This window comes from Neopelma chrysocephalum, unplaced genomic scaffold (assembly GCF_003984885.1).
Source record: "Neopelma chrysocephalum unplaced genomic scaffold, ASM398488v2 Primary Assembly neopelma1_24, whole genome shotgun sequence".
NCBI lineage: Eukaryota > Metazoa > Chordata > Aves > Passeriformes > Pipridae > Neopelma > Neopelma chrysocephalum.
Genome location: NW_020897693.1, coordinates 24910614 through 24933732, shown reverse-complemented (window position 1 = coordinate 24933732; position 23119 = coordinate 24910614). Strand labels below are relative to the sequence as shown.

The window sequence follows — 23119 nt, the reverse complement described above, 5'->3', positions numbered from 1 at the left end:
AGCATTTAATATAAATGGAGGGAACAGTTAAGCACTTAAATGATAGCTTAGCACAGGGAAAATCTCTTTGCAGTGTGGCAGAATCCTGTGATGAGAGTGGAATGGGTTGTGAGAGTGTTTGTGATCAGCATGTGGTGTAGGAGAGGAAAAGTTGTGAAATTGGAAGAAATGGGCATATTATGGGGATAGCTAGGAGAAGACAGAGACAAGAATATGAATGGAAAGGGTGTGAGACAGCACGGAAATAAACTGATTAGGAAAAATTAGTGTTGAGAAGATTGATCAATTCTGTATCACCTGCAAAATTGCCTAGAATACGCTCTGCCCTGTCATTAATAAAGAAATTAAATGGTATTGTCATCAACCCTTGGGATACAACACTACTGACTAGAAAACTACCAGTGACTGTCTTATATTTTCATGGATCTATATACCAAATAACAAGAAAAAACTAATACTGTCTAGCTATCAGTTGATGAATGTGGCAGACATACCCTATTCACAGAACGATACAGCATTTCTGTGTGACTAAAGTTTGTACCATAAAGCCTGTGTTCAAAGCAAATAAATTACACATAGGCAACCTAACTTTTGAACTTTTGCCATTGGAAATTTAAACTCTTTTTACTGCAAATGTGTGAATGTGTGGAAGGTAGAGGACTGCAAAAGGAATGTATCTCATGGCCTGATGATATACTGTAGTAAACTGAATAGGTTAAAACTATGTGGCTTGGTGGTAACACTGTAACTTATGAAAAGAGAAGAAAAAGAGATTTATTCTACTGTTTTTATCACATTTTATGTGAGCTGCATTTCACTTATATCTTCTGAATGCATGCTTGAAAACTATCAAGTCCTGTTAGGAATTGCATACTTTTTCCACAGAGTGCTCTGAGTAACTTCCTTACTGCACACTGTCATAAGCAAGTTTTTCACATCAGCCCATTTTCCCTCTGTTGCAGCCTTTTGGAGGCAATTTGTATACTGTATCAGCAGAGATATAACTCTTCTTCCTGAATTCATAACTTTTTTTCTCGTAGGGCATTAGATAATGACTAAGTATAATCTCATCATATATCTCCCTTTTGCCATCCATTCTTGCCTGTCTTCCATTATAAGAAAAATATAGTTTGTACAATTTTTTACAGGTTCGTGAAAGATTCTTCGTGTTCCTTACCTATTTTAAGTGCTATAACCTTGTTGTCCTTTGTGTATTTCAAACGAAAACAAAAATCATGTTTGTACAGTCATCTGCAAATTTACTTTAAGATGAATGAGAAATTATTCTGTATATTTCAGAAATTCAGTTTACTATAATTAAAGAAATTTTTCATAATTTCTTTAAGATTTCTCTTGGTTAAAGATACTCCTCTTGATAAGAAATGCTGTGTTAGGAATTTACATAATACCAAAATTTTTAATCATTCTGGTTTCAGACTCTTAAAACTGTTCATTGATATTTATCAGTCTCTTGCAAAATGGAATTGTTTTCATATCTATTAAAATCAGAATTATAATATATAAAATTTTGATGTAATGTTTCTTTTAACCGTACATGGTTATTGGTCTGATTTTTAAAGTTGTTAAATAGTATTTTAGTGGTTGCTTATGTCCTTTAAATAGGTCTGGAATCTACAATATTTTGTTCTACTTCTCACATTCCACATTTGTTCATGTTTTTGTATTGTTGTGTCATCATATAATTAGGTAACTTCAGAAATAAAGAGTGCTAGCCTTTTTTCATTATCATCAAAAGAAACCATGACTGATAAAATAATGACATGTTGGTAGTTCCTTAGGTGAAATGCCTAGTATATGAAAAATGTTGATTTAAAAAAAAATGCTATGATCTTTTTTTTATGGGTATGTTTAGAAATTTATGTCTGAACACCTGAATAAATGATTGCTTCTGTATTGTAGGTTGTTACCTACCTGGCAGGTTGTGGCTTGCAAAGTTGCCCAGTATTGCTGGCTAAAGGATATCCAGACATTGGATGGAACCCCATAGAGGGTGAACGTTACCTGTCATTCTTACGATTTGCAGTTTTTGTTAACGGTAAGTGTAATTTCTTGGCATCCAAATTCCATCAAAAGGTCTCCTTTAAACTACTTTCCTAACCATAAAAATGTGTTAATGACTGAAGAGAGGTTAATGCATATTCTTCTCATTACAAATGCAAGCTTATTGCTATATGCCGATTATTGCACCTTTTTTGAATCTTCTTAGTTGTAATTTTTTCTTAATCTTTTTGCAAATCACATAAGTTAGCAGATTAACCTGTAATGGTTGCAAATGATGTTAGGAATTTCTCAAGTATTTACATGTACTCCATACACTGGTAATAAACATAACCATTAAGCACTGATTTTAGACCTATCTTGGCCACTAGACCATTGGGAGATTTAGAGGCTTATAATTAAGGCATTTTGCATTACAAAAAGTAAATTTCCATAATCCTGAACAACCGATGTTTGTAAAGCTTCCTTACTGTATCTTACATTTGACATCTTCAAAAAAGATAAAATCTTCTTTGACAATTTGCTTCTGTGGGCAATTTCCTTTTGCAATTTATTAAGTAAATACGTTAAAATCAAATCTGACTTATCTAAACGCCACTCAAGAATATACTTCAGCTTAAGTGAATCTTTTTTTCATCAAAATAGTAATTTAGATTAGAGATTAGATGAGACCACAAGATTAATCAGTGTACCACCTGTTTTGTCTGCCAATATGGAAAGTGTTTTAGGGGGCAGCTAGGGGAGGGAAAGGGAAATAATTTTAAACAGTATAAATAAATGCTAACAGTGCTCTGTAAAATTAGATGAAAAAGCTCTGGTCTTGCTTGTGATAGTTTATTTAGTATGAAGAGTAAACTTTGATGGATGGACTGCTAGTCAGTAGAATCAAGTTTTAATTTTAAGTGTTTCAGTTTTTTATTTCTGAAAAACAGTTCTGGTTGGGGTTTTGAATCTTCTCATTATTACGGTTCAGCACTTTTGAAATTAGGTTAGTAATTTCTTAGTAAAATGCGGGTTTTGAGATAAAAGCAACAAACACACTTGTAAACACATGAATGAATTTTGGTTCTGGCCAATGAATCCTTGGAATAAGCAAAGCCTCTTTCTTCAAGCAAAATTCTTCATTAACTTGATCTATGAGGTAAATTGAAGCAGACTGCAAGATATTAAAGCTATTTTCAACAGTTTGATATCCAATCAGAAGGGATATGAAAAAGAAATATATATACAGAGAAGGTCAGAATAAGAGTCTAATGACAAATGCAGTGTACAAGCAGTTGAAAATGTGGACTAACAACTCTTTATGAACTTTTATTGACTTCAGTAGAGTGACATTAAGGATTAATTTCACCTTTGTTCTTGAAGCGAGTTTCTTTCCTGTACATTCTAAATTAAAACTACCTTCAAGGGTTTTTTTCTGATATGTTCTTTCTTTTGCTAGAAATTGCAATTCTTACAAAATGGTGTTGTTTCAGGCAAGCCGTTTTCTTCATAGCAAGTTGTTTAGTGCTGCACTTCATGATTAACAGTGTTGATAACGTGCCAGTCTTTTGAGTGTTGCTGAGCAGTGTTTGTGCAGCATGAATGCTTTCTCCTTTGTTTTCATACACTGCCCCTTCCCCTCCTTCCCTGGCCGCAGTTAGGTTCAGGATGGGCAAGAGGTGGACACAGGTGGGACAGCTGGTCCAGACTACCTGAAGGGATATTCCATACCATTGTGCTCTGCAATAAAAGCTCAGGGAAATGAGGAGGAAGAGGGGAACATTTGTGATTATGGAACTTGTCTTTCCAAACAACCATTATGTGTACTGGGGTCCTTTCTAGGAACTGGCTAAACATCTGCCTGGGAAATAGTGAATGAATTTATCTTTCTGCTTTGCTTGTGTGGTGGATTAACCCTGGCTGGATACCAGATATCCACCAAAGCTGCTCTATCAATCTGAGGTTTCCCATGGGTTCACAGCCTTCTTTCTCACCTGCTCCAGTGTGGGACTCCTCCATGGGCTGCGGGTGGATCTCTGCTCCCCCACTGGCCCCCATGGGCTGCAGGGGCACAGTTGACTCATTGACTCACCATGGTCTTCACTGCGGGCTGCAGGGGAACCTCAGCTCCAGCACCTGGAGCACCTTCTCCCTTCCTTCTCCACTGTGTGTCTGCAGAGTTGTTCATTTCACCTCTCTTCTCTGGCTACAATTACATCTGCACAATAACTTTTTTCTCCTTCTTAAATATGTTACCACCATTTCTGATTGGCTCAGCCTTGGCCTTGGCATTGGCTCTGTCAAACCTGGTGGAAGCTTCTGGCAGCTTCTCACAGAAGCCACCCCTATGGCCCTCCCTGCTGCCAAAACCTGATCATGCAAACCCAATACAGCTTGCATGCATGGCTTTCCCTTTCTCTACTAGAAAGTCATTATCTAAATCTGTGAGTCATCACAACTTCCTTCTATTTTCTCCCTGTCCTTCCCACCCACCCCAATAGCAGACTTCTGGCCTCTTGGGACTGTTAACCATTATACCAGAGAGATTAGTCTTTGCCAGAAAATTAACCTTCCAAAGTGAACTGTTCTAGATTGAACAGTTTTAGTGCAGTAAAACTTCTGCAAGGCAAGTCTACACTAGCGCTTTTAAACCTCAGTACAATTTTGATAAAGCGTATCCAATGATGCCAACTTAATACATTTTTAATTTCAACTATTAGGATGAGGATTTGTTTTATATTTTGTAAAATTTAGGAGAAAAATTAAGTTTTCTTCTGACTTAAGGATACCTTTCTGGAGAAAGTTTGTATAGTGCTTTTTGGTCCTCAGGTGAAAGCGTCGAGGAAAATGCAAGTGTTGTTGTCAAGCTCCTTATTCGACGGCCAGAGTGCTTTGGGCCAGACCTTAGGGGAGAAGGAGGAAATGGTTTGCTGGCTGCTATGCAGGAAGCTATCAGGATCTCAGAGAATCCTGCTCGTGACCTTCCTTCCCAGGCATATAAAAGAGAAGGGTAAGTAAATGTGAAAGCTTGTTTGGCAAATGGTGATTTCATAGCAGATTCAATCATGCTTGCAATAAGTGGATAACAGACCCTGCTGTGTAAGGCATTATACAAAAATAGAGCATTGGAGATTCGCACCCACAAGCAGTTGTCATATGGAATTCATAAAGCATGAGCTGGATAAAAGTGAAATGAGAGTTACAGAGAGAGAGAAAAAGCCTGATGGACAAAGCAAAGGAGACGGCTGTTGTGGAATGAAGCTAAGGTTAAGGTAAAGTAAAAGAGGAACATAGAAGGGTCGTGTAAAGTCACCTATTACTGTTCAGTTGCATGCTTACTCTAGGGATAAAAACCCTGTAGTCCAGAGCCAAGGAGAATTGAGTATGTCTGTTAACGGTCTCTGGATCGTGTCTCTAGCTCCAGAAAAGAGCTATAAACTTACATTAGCAAAAATGCTCACTGTTATTCTCTACTTTTTAGTGATGAGGAGGAGGAGGAAGAGGAGACTGTGCACATGGGTAATGCAATCATGTCATTTTACTCAGCTCTCATAGATTTACTTGGACGCTGTGCACCAGAAATGCATGTAAGTTCCTTTTGTCACTTGCTCAGAAAATGTAGGAGATTTGTAAACATAATTGTACATTTCTAACTAAACCTTTCTCTATTTGAAGAGTTCTTCCCTTCAGAAGGTAGACTTTATTGCTTCTTACTGTGTCTGGATAAATTGATTCCCTGCAAGCTGTTTATAAAGAATCATGGTCTTTTGATTCCTTTATGCTTTTTATTTATCTAAAGTTTTGATTATTTTTATATGACTATGGAATAAAAGCAAATATGAACTTCTAGTGTTGCACAATTAAACAACCAGTCTAATAACAATTTCTGAAACTCACCCTTTACGGTTCTCTACAAAAGCATAAAAATAATTTTCATAAGAATGTGATACAGAGCTGCTTTTGTGTGCATTGATGAAATATGGTTCCCACACCAAATAAAGCTATTAACGTTATTAGCTGTACATAGCTCTGTTGCCAGAGACAGTAGTTCTATGTTAAGAAAATTACTGGTAGAGTTGTACAGGCTATGAATACCTGATTTCTGGAAGAAGTTGAAAGGAATTGATCACCTAATTGTTGTTGATGCCTTTTGAAATTTTTGTGGCATAGAAATAATAGAAAAATGCGTAGCCACATCATGCAGATTTGCATCTGTTTGTAGTGTAAAGAAGCAAGCTCAAAACCTGGCACCTAAGATTCTGCAGTTAACATGAGTATTTCAGTAAGTTTCTGTTTTATCACCATATCTGATTGGTTTAGAAATCTTTTCACTGTGGACTTATAATATTGTGAAATCATTGATATGATATTAAAATAAGAACAGATGCAAAAGGAGGAACAGCTGAAAATTGGCAACTTCATTAGAGTTTTCAGATAAATTGAATTTCTGTGAATTTTCTTCCAGTGTTTGAAAAAATCATATTAATATAAATATTTTGAGGAAAATTTTCTTATGTCCATCAGTACTAAATTTCTAAATTGATAAACTTTTTCTAACAGCTTATTCAAAGTGGAAAAGGGGAAGCTATTCGAATCAGATCTATCCTTCGATCTCTAGTGCCAACTGAAGATTTGGTTGGGATTATAAGTATACCACTAAAGCTGTCAACAGTTAACAAAGGTAATGACAATACTTTTATTAGACTAGTAATCTTTTATAAAAGTCTTTTGAGACATTAGCATTCAAGTGTAAAATAAAGTGGTTTTGTTAGAGTTAAATATAAGCAGAGAACTGTTCTTCAAATTTTAATTAGATCTGTATCGATTAGAGCTGCTCTAGTAGCACAGATGTTTGCTCCTGTGGATCAGAGAATGTAAGAACATAAGAAATACTTTACAAGATTACACTAATGGGCTGGTACTTTGTCTTCAGCAGTGGCTGTAGAGATGCTACCACTTTAGGTAAAATGTGTGAGCTTAGGCTCAGTCTCTTTGTATTTCCACATCATCCAGTCATTTGTTTAGAAAGATCAGTGTATCTCTCTGCCTATCAACATCTGGTTTTGGATGTGGAATCCAAACGTATCTAATCTCTTTAGAATAATGTCTCTAGTCACCCTTTTCTGATGGTGTCCAATATCTTGTTGACTCATTTGGCTGCAGCCACACATTGAGCTGATGATATCACAGACTTTCAATGATGACCTCTGGATCTCTTTGTAACGTCAGTTACAAGCTCAACATCATGTAGGCATGTCTTATTTTCCTGCAGATGCATTAATTTGGAATTGTCTGCATTGAAGTGCATCTGTCTACTTGCCCAATCAGTTTTGTTAATGATTTATCCAAACAGAAGACTTTAGTGTTGTATACAGACTTTTAAGCTCCTTTTTTTGCTTCCTACTATAGGTCACTGATGACTCTCAGTATAGAGTCCTGTTTGTCCTTGCTTGATTAAAATGCCACACATGCATATTGCATTTTAATTACTTTTGCTGTTTCTTGGAACTGTGCTGGTTATTTCTTCCATGACTTTTTCAGAGGAAGTGAAAATCAGGCATATTTGCTTCTGGATTGTCTTGATCTGAAGAAGATGCTCCCCTATACCTATTGTCTTTCCCCCAGTTTCTAGGTATAATGTTCCACTCTGATCTCTGATGCCTGATTTCTCTTTTATTAGTCACAGAATCACAGATTATGCTGAGTTGGAAGGGACCCACAAGGATCATCGAGTTCAACCCTTCCAGTCAGCTGGGACCTCTCCAGATTCCCAAGACTGCTCAAAAATCATCAAGAGAGGTTTTGTGATGACATTAGCAGCTCCTTGAGGATTCTGGGATGAATCCCATCAGACTCCATAGATTTGTAGGGATCCAGCTGCAGCAGCAGATCCCACAAAATTTCAGGGTCAACTGGGAGTTGATGAGTCTCGCAGTCATGGTCCTCCAGCTAAGGGCACTGAGATCCCATTGGTCTGTTATCAGTGTTGAAGACAGAGGCAAAGAAAGTGTTGAAGACAGAGGCAAAGAAAGTGTTGAAGACAGAGGCAAAGAAAGTGTTAAATACCTCTGCCTTGTCTCTGTTCCTGTTTGTGAGGTGACCATCCTCACCCAGTAATGGGCTGATGATATTTCTATACTGGCATTAATATATTTGAAATATGTTTAATATATTACCATTAATGCATTTGAAAAAACTCTTTTTATTGTTCCCTAACGTTTCTGGCCAGCTTCAACTCCAGCTGAGCTTTGGCTGTAGGAGTTTTCTCCTGGCAAGCAGCATCTCTGAATTCTTCCCATGTCACTTGTCCTTGCTTCCACTGAGCACACACTTTCCTTTTTTGCCTTATCTCCAAGAGAAGATCCCTGCTCAGCCAAACCAGCCTTCTGCCTCATCTGCTTGACTTCTGATATTAGGGAATTACCTTTTGTGTCCTTAGAAGATGATGTTTGAAAAGTGACCACCACTAATGGACCTCAGCACCTGCAAGAACACTTTCCCAGGGGACCTTACTTTCTAATTCCCTGAGCAGCCTGAAGTCTACTCTCCTCATATCCAGAGTAGAGATTTTGCTGGCAGTCTATTTCTGTACTTGTTCATCTTGCCCCATAATGATTCCCTCGTTTATAATCAAACTGACTAAATCCCTCTTCTCTACACCACAATCTCACCCATCCTTTGAGATTTTGATACTCTACTTCGATATCTCTGCCTGCCTCATATAAGGTCCTCCTGTGAAGTATAGACAAGTTATCATGGAATTCTCTTAAACGTCATGAAGCCACTCAGCTTAGTGCATAATACAGCAATCTCCCCCTTCCACTGCCTGCTGCTTCATATCCTTGGCAACCCTGTCTACCACCAGGGAAGCCTCTGTGCAAAGGGTGGAGTGGTTCTTCTCTTAAGATGTTATCTTTCCTTCCCAAGTAAATATCCAAGGTATCCCAGGTAAACTATCCAAGACTTACCACCTAAGTACCTCAATGGTTGCTGCTATGGGGTTGAGGCTCAGCTGCAGTGCTGCTATCCTGTTTCTCTTACTACTCTGATTCCTCTTTTCTCTCCTCTGGGGAATGAGACTATTCTCTGAAGACACAAACCTTGTGTACTGTGTGTGTACACAGAAGACCTGAAACCAGGGTGTGGATCTGCTGCTCTCTCTGCATCAAACTGTGTAGCTCCATATTTGTACCTGGATCCCTATCTATCACTGAGGTTGACTGACTTTTTGTCAGTGGAACTAACAGCTTCCTTAACACTTTCCGTTAAAGGCAAGTCAGTGAAGACTTTTTTCACCCTCTTTACTCTGGAACTCAAAACCAATTCAGAATCAGAATTCAGACTACAGAGGTGTATTGATCATAGTGTTCTTGCTTCTTAGGTGACTGTTGATTCTTTCCTAGACGTGATCAATATGGTTATTCAGGGTGGATTTATTTCCACAAGATAACTTCCAAAGTAACCATAAAAACCAAAATTTTCTGTAAAGCATAAACTCAACAGAGGATGAGGGGTTTTATGGCATTATGATCTCCATGTTTCACATTAATTTCTCCGTGTTCCATGGGCTATAAACTACCAGTCTTCCATTTTCTTCCAGGGCAAAATAATTTATTCTCCTTTCTGTCCTTTCTGCTTCACAAGAATTGTGTTTACCCCTTTTCAGTCAGAGATGTTTTATCAGTTGACATCAGTCAATAGCAGTTGTTATTGTCATCTTCCACTTGGATTCCATGTTCATTCTAGTCTAGTTTACATGAGAGAAAAATTAAACTTCTTAACCTTCTTTGACTTCACAATTGCTGTGTTTTTTTGGTATTTGCAGTAATACTTATTTTTAATTTTACCATGTAAGTGTTCTCTGTAATAGTAATGAAACAAGTTGAATGTTTTACCATTCATTTCTAAGCTTTTAAGAGTGAAAGATTAATAAACTGCAAAATAATAGGGTTTTTTAAATAGTAAAAACTTACTATTCTTTTTCAGCGTACAAGAAAACTGAACAAGAATATAATTTTCTTTGAATATGTGATTTTACACACTAAATGCAATTATAGCATCTTTTATTGTCTTGGTATTTCTTGTTTTATCAGTTATCTACTATTAAAATTTGTGTTACATATTTGTGTAGATGGTACAGTAAATGAACCAGACATGTCTGCAAGTTTCTGTCCTGATCATAAAGCACCCATGGTACTCTTCTTGGACCGTGTCTATGGTATTAAGGACCAAAGCTTCCTCCTTCACCTACTGGAAGTTGGATTTTTACCAGATTTAAGAGCCTCTGCCTCTTTGGATACAGTACGTATTTTGCTAAGGAGTTTAGGTGCAGTGGATAGCTATAGTGGCTCTCTAAGTGTAAAAAAATGGAATTTCAAGTCAAAACTGCTTTTTTAAATAAAGGTATTATAGGCTCGCTATAAAACAAAACCAATATTAATTCAGTTACTACTAATTTATAGTGCTTAAGTCTGATTATAAGCATACAGTAGCACCTTATGAAGCAATAATGTAAAGTAGTTTAAAAACTTTTAATACAGGTTGTACAGTAATGAAATAAATAGATTGAGTATACTGTAATAAGCCTAATGATTGCTTTTATTTTATGTGTACTTCCAATAATTACACTGAAAATCCATATGTATGAATAAATTAAGTGAGATGAAAAGTAATACTTACTGTTTAGTGGGTTTTTCTAACCTTTTAAAGAAAGAATCCACATATTCTCTTCTGCCACTATTGGTTAAAAGTGCAGTGGGGCAAGACATAGGACATAAGTGGATGACTTGGATTTTCTCTAGTTGAGAAAAAATGGCTTTTGTCTTCATGTGTATACTGGGAATATCATGTTAGCACCCAGCCACTAAGGGAACTTAAGGAGTATTTAAGTATTATGTTTCATAGACTTCATATTTAATAACCTTTACTCAGTGTGATACTAACAATCATTTACTACTTCATACAGGTTTCTCTAAGTACCACAGAGGCAGCTCTCGCGCTAAACAGATACATTTGCTCAGCTGTGTTTCCATTACTCAAAAGATGTGCTCCCCTCTTTTCTGGAACAGAGCATCACTCCTCTCTGGTTGACTCCATGCTTCACACAATATATAGGTTATCCAAGGGACGGTCCCTTACAAAAGCACAAAGAGACACTATTGAAGAATGCCTGCTTGCTATTTGCCAGTATGTATGACACCTGTGTACAGATTGATTTCTTTTGTGCAGAATATGTATTTTAACAATTTCTTTCTTTGTGTATAGTGTAGAACTAAGATTATTTTATTCTTGCATGAAATAAATGACCATTGTATGAGACAATTTTTCCTCTGAAGAAAAAATACATTTAATTTTTCCATTCTGGGTACTGCACTATAGAGGCTGTCATGTTGATATGAGGCTTATGGTGATACAGAATAAATTCTGATTATTTGTAAAAACAAAACCCCAGTAATTACCAAAAATGTTCGGGCAAGTGTGACTCTGTGTGTTGAGGTCTTAAGGGGTCAATGTGTTTGTATTCCAAAAACAACTCCTAAAGCTGGTCCTAAAGCTGAACTGAACACTGAGGAATTGAACCTTAGCAATTGAAATGTTGATTTGGCTTTCACTTAAGAGGGCCAAGAAGTAGCATAACTTTCTGTGCTATATCATTCTATATGCAGATGAGATTCCTTAAGCACCTACCATTGCTTTTACAAAATACTTTTAATGAGTGTTTTGTATCCCAATACGTAAATTCAATTTTTATTTCATTTTTGCTGAACTGTATGACATTTACTAATAACATTTTTTAAAATTACAGCCACTTACGTCCCTCTATGCTACAACAGCTGTTGAGAAGGCTAGTTTTTGATGTGCCCCTGCTCAATGAATACTGTAAAATGCCTCTTAAGGTAAATACTTTCTGTACATGCATTCAGCATGAAATTTCAAAATAAACTGTTGTCATCATGTTTTTAAAAACAGAAGAGGCAGGGTGAAGCAATGTGAAATTAATTCTCAAGATAATGTAAACATTTTATAAAGTCTTTTGAATTTAATGTAATGTTTGCAGATTTTTTGAAATCTTGCCTAATGTAAACAGTATATAGTAAGTTGATTATGCAATTTTGTTTAGTAAACTGTTGACTTTCTCACTACTTCAGCAAAAGAGTATTTGAATTTATCAAATTAAATGTTAGTGTTATCTCAATATCTTTTCTGCTGCTATATGAACTATAATAAGTCTTGGTAGGATGCACAGTCCAGGAATGAATTCTGAGTGAAATCTAAGAGACAGGACACAGGGAAGAAAATTGACCTTTTATTTTTGAACAATCTGTAACAGAAGTCTTATTCATTTTCTTGTTCTGTAAATAGAGAATTAAAAATCTGAGATGATAAATAAATCTTATTTAAAACTATTCTGACAGGTTTGCTTTCCTTTCACATTTGATAAAAGAGCATGATCTTAGGTCTTTAGGTCTTATGGAAGAATTGAAATTCTATCATACTCTAAAGCTGAGCTGCCATATTCACAAACATACTCTGGAGCAGCATTAATTTTTTCTTAAAAATGAGGTGAAGAGGGAGTGTTTGATTTGGGTTTTTAACTATTATTTTCCCTTCCTAAACAGAATTGCAGTAAAAACCAAAATGCTAAATGATAAAAGAAATTTTAAAATTTCCCATGGGATAGGAATTTTTAGTTCTAAAGAAGAAATCAGTGGCAAGTGCATCAATAATCAGTATACTAGCTCTTTAACTGGTATATTACAGATTGCCTGTATGATAATTCTTTCCATCAGTTTTTCCAAAGAGCAGCCAGAGGTAAAAGGGCGTACTGTGGGTGTCTTTTGCAGTGTTTTGAATGACACTGAGGCCATCAGCCGCAAATGACAGGAGTAAAATCAGTTTGAATTGGTAAAAGTTTTTATCAGAATCTGTCATGTCCTAGTTCATACCCATTTCATTGTCTCTGTTTTTATTCTGTGAGCTAATCTGTACTCAAATGGTGACAATTCTGAAATTTTACTTTTCCCTGTCATCACTAAGAATTCCACAGCAACAGCTGGAGATAATACAGGCTTTATATTTTCACAATATGGGCTCTGCTGCTCTCCCAAAATGAAAAAGAAAAAAAGGACCTTTATTATGAGCCACTGGAAATGAAAAGGCAGAGACAAATAATACTACTCTTGTAACAGTTTAATATAACAGCTTGTTATTTTGTTAAATACCAATGTTTTACATGCATTTTTATCTCTTGAAAATCTAGCTTCTGACAAATCACTATGAGCAGTGCTGGAAATACTATTGTCTGCCTTCAGGAATGGGAAGCTATGGAATTGCAGCAGAAGAAGAATTACATTTAACTGAAAAACTTTTCTGGGGAATATTTGATTCCTTGTCTCATAAGGTAATGACTGCCATTCGCATTACAGTATAGGGTGACCGTAAAAGCATTACAGTGATAATTTGCTGTGCCAAGAGCAGAAAGTTCCTATTTTGACAGTTGTTTCATCTAATATGGGAGATACAGCAATGTCTGCTTTTAATGAAGTGAAAAATTGAATGCTGAATCTTGAAAGATTCTCTCCAAACCAGTGAAATGTCAAATCTTTATCTTGATATACCCATAAGCTTTACACCAGTAATGAGGCAATACATACACATTTAATATATATATATATATATATATATAAAAATGCATATATATGCACAAGTAATGATTAGTGCTTGCTGCACTGTCGGTGTTGTCTCCTATCTTAGCTCTACTAAATATTTGTACATACTTTTTACTGACATAAAATTAATTTTAATAAATATATGTACGTGCTTATCAAATTGTTGGTATATGCACAGTAAATTTATATTGTCTGTTTTCTAACACGTACTTGTATTATTTTAGTTTTCTGGCTATTGCCCAGCCTAGGAGACATGATGCAACATTCTATGAAATAAACATTTTTCCATTTTCATGTTCCAAAGTGTGATCTTGGGATTTTTTAACTTACTCAGTTTTCTCTGAGTAGGAAAAAGTTGCATTTCTGGTGGGAGAAATGCCCTACTGAGTAAATACTTTTTGTGCTTGATTGGGCTCAAAAATCAAGATCTCACTAGGACAACAACAAATATTTTTTATTGCGTTTCACTTATGTTCCCATTCTAAGCAACAGATTTAGATGATTGCTCCTCTAGGCATTCTGATTTATAATATGGAAATGAAGATGATATTTGCATTATTCTGAAATGGTTTTTAAGCTTTATTTGTATTTGATTTTAGCAACATTTACCTCTCTCTTACTGCTTTCACAAGCACAAGGGGTACCAGGAGGGTCTGACACAATGAAACGTTTCCAATTAGTGCATCTTAGCTTTTAACAAATAAATGAAGATATGTTTCTGCCAATATTGGTGGCTCACTATAATAGCATTTTCACTTTTCTGCAAATGGCTATTAGCCCAGTGAAAGAAGAGTTGTATAATTCTGTGATCTTCTGAGCTACGGTGTTCTCCACTGTTCTGTTTTGTACCAAGATTACTAGAAATAATGAACTGACTTTGCTACAGTAAAACAAAATTTCCTGTAATGAGTATGTTTTAAACTGAAATAGTTTGAGGGGAAAGAGTGTTAAATAAAAATGGCTTCTGCAGTTAAGATAGGAAATAGTAAATTTAGAACTAAGACATGATTTTATAGATGATCATACTCTGTAACAAGGTGAACAACTCTTGATCCCTCCTATGTAGGCCTTCATGGCCCAAAGGAAGCTTGAGTCGTACTCATATTGTACTTACACAGTGTCAGCATACTCTTGTGTAATTTGTGTAGTCTTAAGATTATGTGAAGTTGATATAATGAAAAATAGATGTCATGCAGCAATAATTTTGCTCTATGCTTAAATTTTAAGTGCGCTTTACTGTGTGTTTGCATCTTCTAATGTTTGTGCATATGGCGGCTTGGTTTTCACTAACATTTTGCATGTTTTTCTATTGGATTTTCCAACCAGTTCCTATCTCTCCTGCAGAAGTATGATCCAGAGCTCTTTCGAATGGCTTTGCCCTGTCTAAGTGCTATAGCTGGTGCCTTGCCCCCTGATTATTTAGATACACGAATCATGTCAACTTTGGAAAAGCAGACTTCAATGGATCCAGAAGGAAATTTTGATCCCAAACCTGTCAGCACAGCAAAGTGAGTCATATAAATCATAGTGATTTCCTTTCCTTAAATATTTTTATACTATTCCTTATTAACATTTTTTTCTTATCTGTAGGAAGAGTTGGCTAGTGACAGACTGTTGGTGATATTAGGACCTCTCAGAAGTAGTGTAGGGATTATTGCTTCCTCCTGCCAAATACTTCACTACAACATATCCTGTTTACATAAAATGTATTCTTCTCAGCACTGCACAGATATTAAATATTTTCATGTTATGTCTGCACAGTACGTAGTGAATTCTATATTTATTATGTACCCTATTGTCTAATTGGGATATGTGCATTTGATACCATAAGTATTTAGAGTGTGTTTATGGCAAATGGTACAAGATCATCAAAATCTGGTAGGTGATTCAGTTGGCTTATTGCCAAATTTTTGTAAAATCTTCACCTTATGTTGAGAATTGATCTGTAAAAACCTGACATGGCAAAATAAGCAGATAATGTAGGATGATTTAATAGACATTTGACCTTCCAAGTAATTTTGTACTTTTAAAATACAGATTTCTAATACTTTTTAATTCAAGAATTGAGGATCGCTAGCTGAGTCTTGCTATTAAAGTCTTTCTCTTCCATCGTTATGCAATGTGTAACATCCATGTTAATATTATTCTGTATTAAGAATTAGCAACAAATTTACCAGTAGATTAGGGTGAAGCAGGTTTTAATTGCTAATAAGTGCAACTGTTATGTATTTGAAGATTCTCTGTAAATGCCCTTATAGCTCTACCTTTTTTGTGACATATCTTCTAAAGAAAAGAGAATTACAAAGCCAAATGTCTCACCTTCATCTGGAGGTGAAGTTTTTTGACTAGTGTTATATTATCCAGACATTTTTTTCGTAAGTCAGACTGCTGTAAGTTATGAATAAATGACCATGCTCCTCTTCGTTTACAGCCTTGTACTTCCTGAAAAGTTGGAGTACATCATAAGCAAATATGCTGAACATTCCCATGATAAATGGGCGTTTGATAAGGTAGGAATTATTTGAAGACTGGCAACTGTCATAGAAGGACTAGTAAATAATACCTGGGATAAATATTGAAAGAAATACTGGACAGTTTAACTGATAGGTCTTTGTTCAGAGTGTATGAATGTCTACATATTTATTTAGGATATATGGAAGAAACTTTTTGCTCAAGAGAATGCCTTGGAATTTGTCACTTTTTCAAAGAATGTATTGGGATAAACATCATAGAATCATAGAATCATCGAATCAACCTGGTTGGAAAAGACTTCTGAGATCATCAATCCAACCCTTGATCCAACACCACCATGGTTACCAGACCATGGCAATAAGTGCCACATCCAGTCTCATCTTAAAATACCTCCAGGGATGGTGAATCCACCACTTCCCTGAGCAACCCATTCCAAAGTCTGATTACTCTGTAAAAACTTTCTTCCTAATATCCAACCTAAACCTCCCCTGGCACAGCTTAAGACTGCGCCCTCTTATCCTGCTGCTGGTTGCCTGGGAGAAGAGACCTCCTTTCAGAGAGTTGTAGAGATTTATGAGGTCTCCCCTGAACCTCCTCTTCTCCAGGCTAAACAACCCCAGCTCCCTCAGCCTCTCCTCATAGAACTTGTGCTCAAGTCCCTTCACCAGCCTCATTGTTCTTTTCTGGACCTGCTCCAGCACCTCAATATCCTTCCTGAACTGGACACAGTACTCCAGGTGTGGCCTCACCAGTGCTGAGTACAGGGGAAGAATCACTTCCCTGGTCCTGCTGGCCACACTGTTCCTGATACAGGCCAGGATGCCATTGGCCTTCTTGGCCACCTGGGCACACTGCTGGCTCATGTTCAGCTTCCTGTCAACCCAAACTCCCAGATTTGAGGTGACTGAAGAAGGGGTGTTTGGTTTGATTTTCAGGTTTTTGGGGTTTGTTTTTTGGTTTGGGGTTTTGGTGTTGGGTTTTTTGTGGGTTTTTTGTTTTTTGTTTTTTGTTTTTTGTTTTTTTTAAGTAAGAATATATAGTTCTTGGCTTCATTTTACCCGGTAATGGTAGGTTTTGACTAGGAGTCAGAGATTCAATTTTACTGCAGCAGCTCCATGATCTAAGAAAGTACAGCCTAATGTCATTTTTTTGATCAGAAAAAGTAGTTATAGCTTTTCTTTCTTATTAGATTTAAGAAGACTGTTATGTATTAATTATATCTATAGTTTCCCAAATGATCTGTCACTGTGTTGTGTTTCTGTTCCACTAGTTCTACACAGCTCTAAGACAAGACAATAAATTCTTAAACAATTTCTTATAACAATAACAAATGAATAGCAATTTTATGGTATAGTTATATAAAATAACAATTCTGTTGTTTGGGGGCTAGGTATGCAAATTTGTAGAGAAAATTACACATATATATGGCTATGTAAATATACACATATTAATTTCAAACCATAAATGTCAGTTAATATTGTTTAATGTAAAGGATTCATCACAGTTATATTCTTTAGTGCTTAATCTGTTAATGTTACCTATTCTTCTCTGTGTTTTTCACTTTAGCCTCCCAAAGAATTGAGGCAATCTTTTTTGCCTCAGTCAGTACTTTTTTAATGCATGAGTCCACTTGAAGGGAGCCAATGTATATTAGGCTCAGAACTGGTGTCATAAGACCTACTACTCACAGATCGCACCTTCTCAGGGCATGATTTGTTCCTGTGTATCCACATATGGTTGCATGCTCTTTTTTGAGGAACTGAGCAACTATGGGAGTAGATAAGTAGTTTGATATGACAGAGTAAACTGGCTAATTTGCTGTCACTTATCTATGTTGTTCTCAGCTTATTTCAGTGGTTTTTTGGTTGTTTGGTTTTTTTTCCAGACAAATAGTGGATGGAAATATGGCGTTTCTCTGGATGAAAATATGAAGACTCACCCATTAATAAGACCTTTCAAAACTTTAGCTGAAAAGGTAATAGAGGAAATTTCAGCTGCATTAACATGAAGTAGATTGATTTGTTTGCTTTTTAAAATCTATTTCAATTATATGATAGAAAAGGAAGAAGGACAAATAGGTACATCTATATGCGGAAGTGATTGTTTAGTTAATCTTACATTGAATCTTGTATGACTTGCTTCCATTACACATAATATTCATCGTTTCTTCATAGGCCTGCACCAATTTATATTCAAAATATCAGTAGCACAGTTTTTTCAGGCTTCCATGGATGAGGAATGGCAGCAACTCCTGGGTTTTAGATGAAAGTGTAATTTAACATATCTGAAGGCAATTTTGTCCTCAAGAAGGATGGTAGAAAAATGTAAAGAATGTGTAGAGGATTCAGTTGAAAATGGAGAAAAACATTTAAATTATTTAAAATGCATTTTTATTTGAATTTCTTGACTAGGCACGAATGTCTTCTAGTTGTCAGAACACTGAACTGAATTTGAATTCTGTTTCTTATTTTTGCAATGATTCACTGGGAGACAAAAATAAATCAATTAAATTTGTCCCCCTTTACCATGGTTTTCCTGTTCAGAAAATGGAGATGACAAAAATCAAGAGGGATTCAAAATGTTTAGTTTCCTAAGGTTTGTAAATTGCTTTTCAATCTTTGGAGAGGAGCCAAAGCATTGTTGGTTGAGTTGCCATTTAAGCAGTTCAAAGAGAATTTTCTAAATTGTCTCAAATTAGAACTTTTTTGAACCTAAAAATCAGGTCCATATATAAAAGCTGCTATGTTAAGTAACTGTCAGGAAAATTCTAATTTATGTCATGAACTGAAATACTTTAATTAAAATTTATTTGAAAAGTCTTAATATGGTATACTCTGAATTTTCTTTGTCACAACTTTTCAGAATTTCTGCAACACCTTTACTTTTCAAAGGGGTGTTGCAATACAGACTGTTCCCTAATTTTTTTTTGTCAGCTGTGTTTATATGAAGAGGTGTATAGTTCAGTAATGTTCTGTATCTGTGAATGGATACAAATATAGAAAGACTAAAAAAAGGCCTTGAGTGCTGATGTATTCAAATGTGCATAATTGCTTAAATAATTTCATAGCACTCATAGTACCACCAATTTTTTATTATTTTGTGCTGGAGGAATCAATGAGTAAGTTTCCAGATCTAATCAACATTATTGCTCCAGAGCTCCTTGCAGTGCTGTTAGTTTCTAACACATATCCCAGCAATAAGTGACACTAAGAACTGAATAAAAAAAATGATATTTCAAAGCTTCCATCTCATGAAAAAAGAACGATATTGTATGTTCTCATATAATACACAAATTTTACATACTTTTGTGGTATGTGACAATTTATATAGAAGGACAGAATATTTTTATTGAGTTCTCACTACTTACTAAATACAGAGAGATTTTGCATTTTTTCATCAAAGGAAAAGGAAATTTATCGTTGGCCTGCCAGAGAATCATTGAAAACCATGTTGGCCTTGGGATGGAGCCTAGAAAGGACCAAGGAAGGAGGAGAAACAGTAATACATCAGCGTGAAAATGAAAAGCTTCGCAGCATATCTCAGTCTAGTCAGGTAATGTAGAATTGCTTAAATTTAGAAAGCAAAAGGCCTGTTCACTAATTTACTGTAAAATTTTACACAATTATGTCAGTTTTATATACTTTTAATTAAAAGAAGCTTTTAATGTTAGAGTTCTGAGACTGAAAGTCATGTCACTATAATAAACACTGTGAAATAACACTGAAGAGTGGATTCCAAAAATGCAGCAGCTTTTAAGATAGTAAGGCAATCAGAGACCATATCAGAGAGCTATTGCTTTTCATTTTCTCAGAAGAACTAAAGAGAGTTTTAATAAAGTCATTCAAAGAATACATGGCAGAGTATTTGAAGTCTTTTATTTTTTAATAAACAAATCTAGCAATTTTCTTTTTTGGTCAAACAGGAGAGCCTAAAACAGGCTTTTTTCAAGATTCTAATTATGACTGACATATGAGATTTCATATTTGATGCCTTTTTTTTTAATATACAGGTAAAATTTTTAGGTTATTATATATATTACCTAGTATTTTGATGTGAGAATAGATTTTTTTTTCATTTGTAGCTTTTTGTAATCACGTTAAGACTGTTGGTCAATATGTCTGTGTCTTGGATGGGGAAAGCTGTTTAAAACTATGACAAGTGTTTGGGAATTGTTATTGTACCCGTTGAGTTGAATTAAACACACATTTGTACTTTAATATAGTGAGAGTTAATAAGCAATGCATTGGGCACAGTCCTGCTGCCATAAGCAGTCCTGCGAGGAGTGTGCAAAGATGTGTCACAAGGTAACTCCTCATGCACACTTGCACCAGCACTGATACTGTATCAGTATCTGGCACCTTAGGCCTGCATTGGGTTCATTCCCCAGGGCCGGTTTTTGCTTACCGAAAGTGACCCCTGAGCACTCTGTTACAAGACAATACTTCAGCATTTCTTACCTCTTCAGCAAACTTCACTGCCTTACAGGGAATCCTGCTGTCTCTGGCATCTCTGCTTCTAGCCATTTGAACTTGTTTTGTAGTTGGGCCTTGTTGCCCAAGATGCATGATGAAGACATGACCGAGTAGAGGACTTCAGCACATGTTTAGTTTCAGTACACATTTGAAATCACTGATTTATATGTAACCATTCACATTTAACATGCACCTAATAGGTTTGTTGCACGGAACTTTACCACTTTAAACAGTTGAAGACTGTAAATATATCATGCTCCTCCTTTTTCTTAGTCTGTAAATTCCTCAAGACAATAACCTATTTTATCTTTTTGTTATGTTGTCCTGTCTTTAGTATAGGGTTCATCCAGACTGTTCCCATACTCTTCTGTCATGTTTTGAAGGCACATCTTGTATGTCTCGTGATTGGTCTCTTCTCTTAGGCTAAAAGCATAGTTCTTAGCAACTTGCCATCTCTCACAAATAGAGAGATCTAAGTATCTGCACAACTTTCCTACTTCCACATCAGCAAATGTATTATCTTAATCATTCTGTGTATCTTCAGTACATTGCAAAACAATAGCTGCACACAGTTTCTACAAGAAAGTTCAAAATTGTGAATGATGTTACTCCAATCAGGACAACAAAAGAGATGTTGTAGTTGAATACTTTTATCTGAAAACAATTATCTTTTTATTTCCCTGCAGGGAAATGGGTATATCCCGGCACCACTTGATCTCTCTAATGTGGCACTTTCTAGGGAGCTTCAGGTTTGTCTTTGTGTTTTGCATATATTGTGCTGAAAAGAATTAATAGATTTGGTTTTATTATTATTAATGAGCTGAATTTTGTTAGGCTTTACGACTGTATCTGTGACTGTGGTTGTGATATGCTGTTGTAAAAAGGTACATGCCAAACTATTTACATACTGGAAAAATGAAACATACAAAAATTCTGCTGTTCATGCCATTGGTGCTTTCTGAGTTCCCAGAAAAAGTTATCATGAAGCTAGGGAAGGAGCTGATAATAGTATGTGATATATATGTATCCTGTGCTTGTGCTGACTTCAAAAAACACCTGAACATAGACCTGACACTTAACTGTGATGTTTCTTTTGTGTCTACACAAGAGTGTAGACTTTAACCAAGATAGTAAAATTATGTAGAATTACAGAATTTTTAATTGTCATCGTCTAATTTTGCATCTTATTTTTTTCTGGTGGTAACATAGGGAATGGTTGAGGTAATGGCAGAAAACTACCATAATATATGGGCCAAAAAGAAGAAAATGGAGTTGGAAAGCAAAGGTAAGCCAGAATCTTGTGATCTACAAAAAAAAAAAAAAAAGGAAAATGAGGCAGAAGAAATAATCTGAAAGAAGGCAGTGTAAGACAATCAAAATTGAATAGTTCCTTTCATACATGAATAATTAAAATAAATCTTAGAATAGAAAAACTAACAGCTTTTCAACTTACTAAAGGTGGAGGTAGTCATCCTTTATTGGTACCTTATGATACACTGACAGCCAAGGAGAAATCACGAGACCGTGAAAAGGCACAAGAGCTGTTTAAATTCCTTCAAGTCAATGGTATAATCATATCTCGGTAAGTTGCACATTTTTTTTATATGCTTGTTTACATTCAGTGCACAAAACAGCATGATTTTATCTCACTGCAGTATGGTAGTTATTAACATAATTACCATTTGGCATATCGTGTTTAAATCATAGTATTTGTTATTTTTAAGTTCAGAAAGACCCTTCTGAAATAGTATAGACAGGTATCGCTTTTAATAAGTATGTGATCATAGTAAACACAAAATGCAACAGTAATGTAATTAAAAAAGCAGAGAATTTAAGCATCTAAATTAGCAGCTAGCAGTGTCAGTGACGATCACAGGAAAATAAATATGAAGTCTGATACTGAAACACATCTATGTAAAACTGGGTTTTAATCCAGTTTTTGAAAAAATACTGGTTTGAGTTCTGTGCTTTCATAAGACAAAGTGGCTATTTTGTGGGCATTTCATCTTCAACTTCTGCTCAAGCAAAAGCATAGACTTCATTACTTGTACTCTAACTTAAATTGCTGTGTCTCAAAGTAAGCTGGCCTGTGGGGCATTATACTGTCAGTGAAATTAAAATGACTTCTTAAACTGTATTTTTTGGCTGTATATGGTGGAATTGTGAATTATTATACTATAACTATTATCTTTTATTGTATGTGGAACACCTAAGCACATAGGAAACCACAATTTTGCTGGCATTAAATATTTTTGTAAACTAAACTGTATTCATGAACAAATTTTTCTGTACATGTCCTTTATTTCATATTTTCATTTATTTCTACTTTTCAAGTCTGCATCCCTTCTGAAAGTATACTCAGAAATTTATACAAATCAATTATTAGGACCTGCGAAAGGTAACTTTGTCGGCTTCGACAATTAATTACTTTTCTTAATATAGGAGAAAACAGTTCTAAATATACACTTCTGCATTAGTACAGAGAAAAATTCCCTCCTGCCACAT

At 35.6% G+C, this 23119-nt stretch overlaps 1 protein-coding gene across 1 annotated transcript in view; it reads left to right on the top strand.

Annotated features, from left to right (window-relative positions):
• Window positions 1-23119, top strand: part of RYR3 (ryanodine receptor 3) — a 222469-nt gene that overhangs the window by 129093 nt on the left and 70257 nt on the right. Inside the window, exons 42-56 of the mRNA XM_027674225.1 lie at window positions 1921-2056; window positions 4831-5011; window positions 5483-5588; window positions 6562-6682; window positions 10133-10302; window positions 10967-11187; window positions 11807-11897; window positions 13262-13402; window positions 15015-15178; window positions 16102-16180; window positions 18028-18117; window positions 19545-19694; window positions 21301-21363; window positions 21824-21899; window positions 22073-22196. Of these exons, the coding sequence (XP_027530026.1) occupies window positions 1921-2056; window positions 4831-5011; window positions 5483-5588; window positions 6562-6682; window positions 10133-10302; window positions 10967-11187; window positions 11807-11897; window positions 13262-13402; window positions 15015-15178; window positions 16102-16180; window positions 18028-18117; window positions 19545-19694; window positions 21301-21363; window positions 21824-21899; window positions 22073-22196 (1913 nt within the window). The remainder of the gene's footprint in view (window positions 1-1920; window positions 2057-4830; window positions 5012-5482; window positions 5589-6561; window positions 6683-10132; window positions 10303-10966; window positions 11188-11806; window positions 11898-13261; window positions 13403-15014; window positions 15179-16101; window positions 16181-18027; window positions 18118-19544; window positions 19695-21300; window positions 21364-21823; window positions 21900-22072; window positions 22197-23119) is intronic.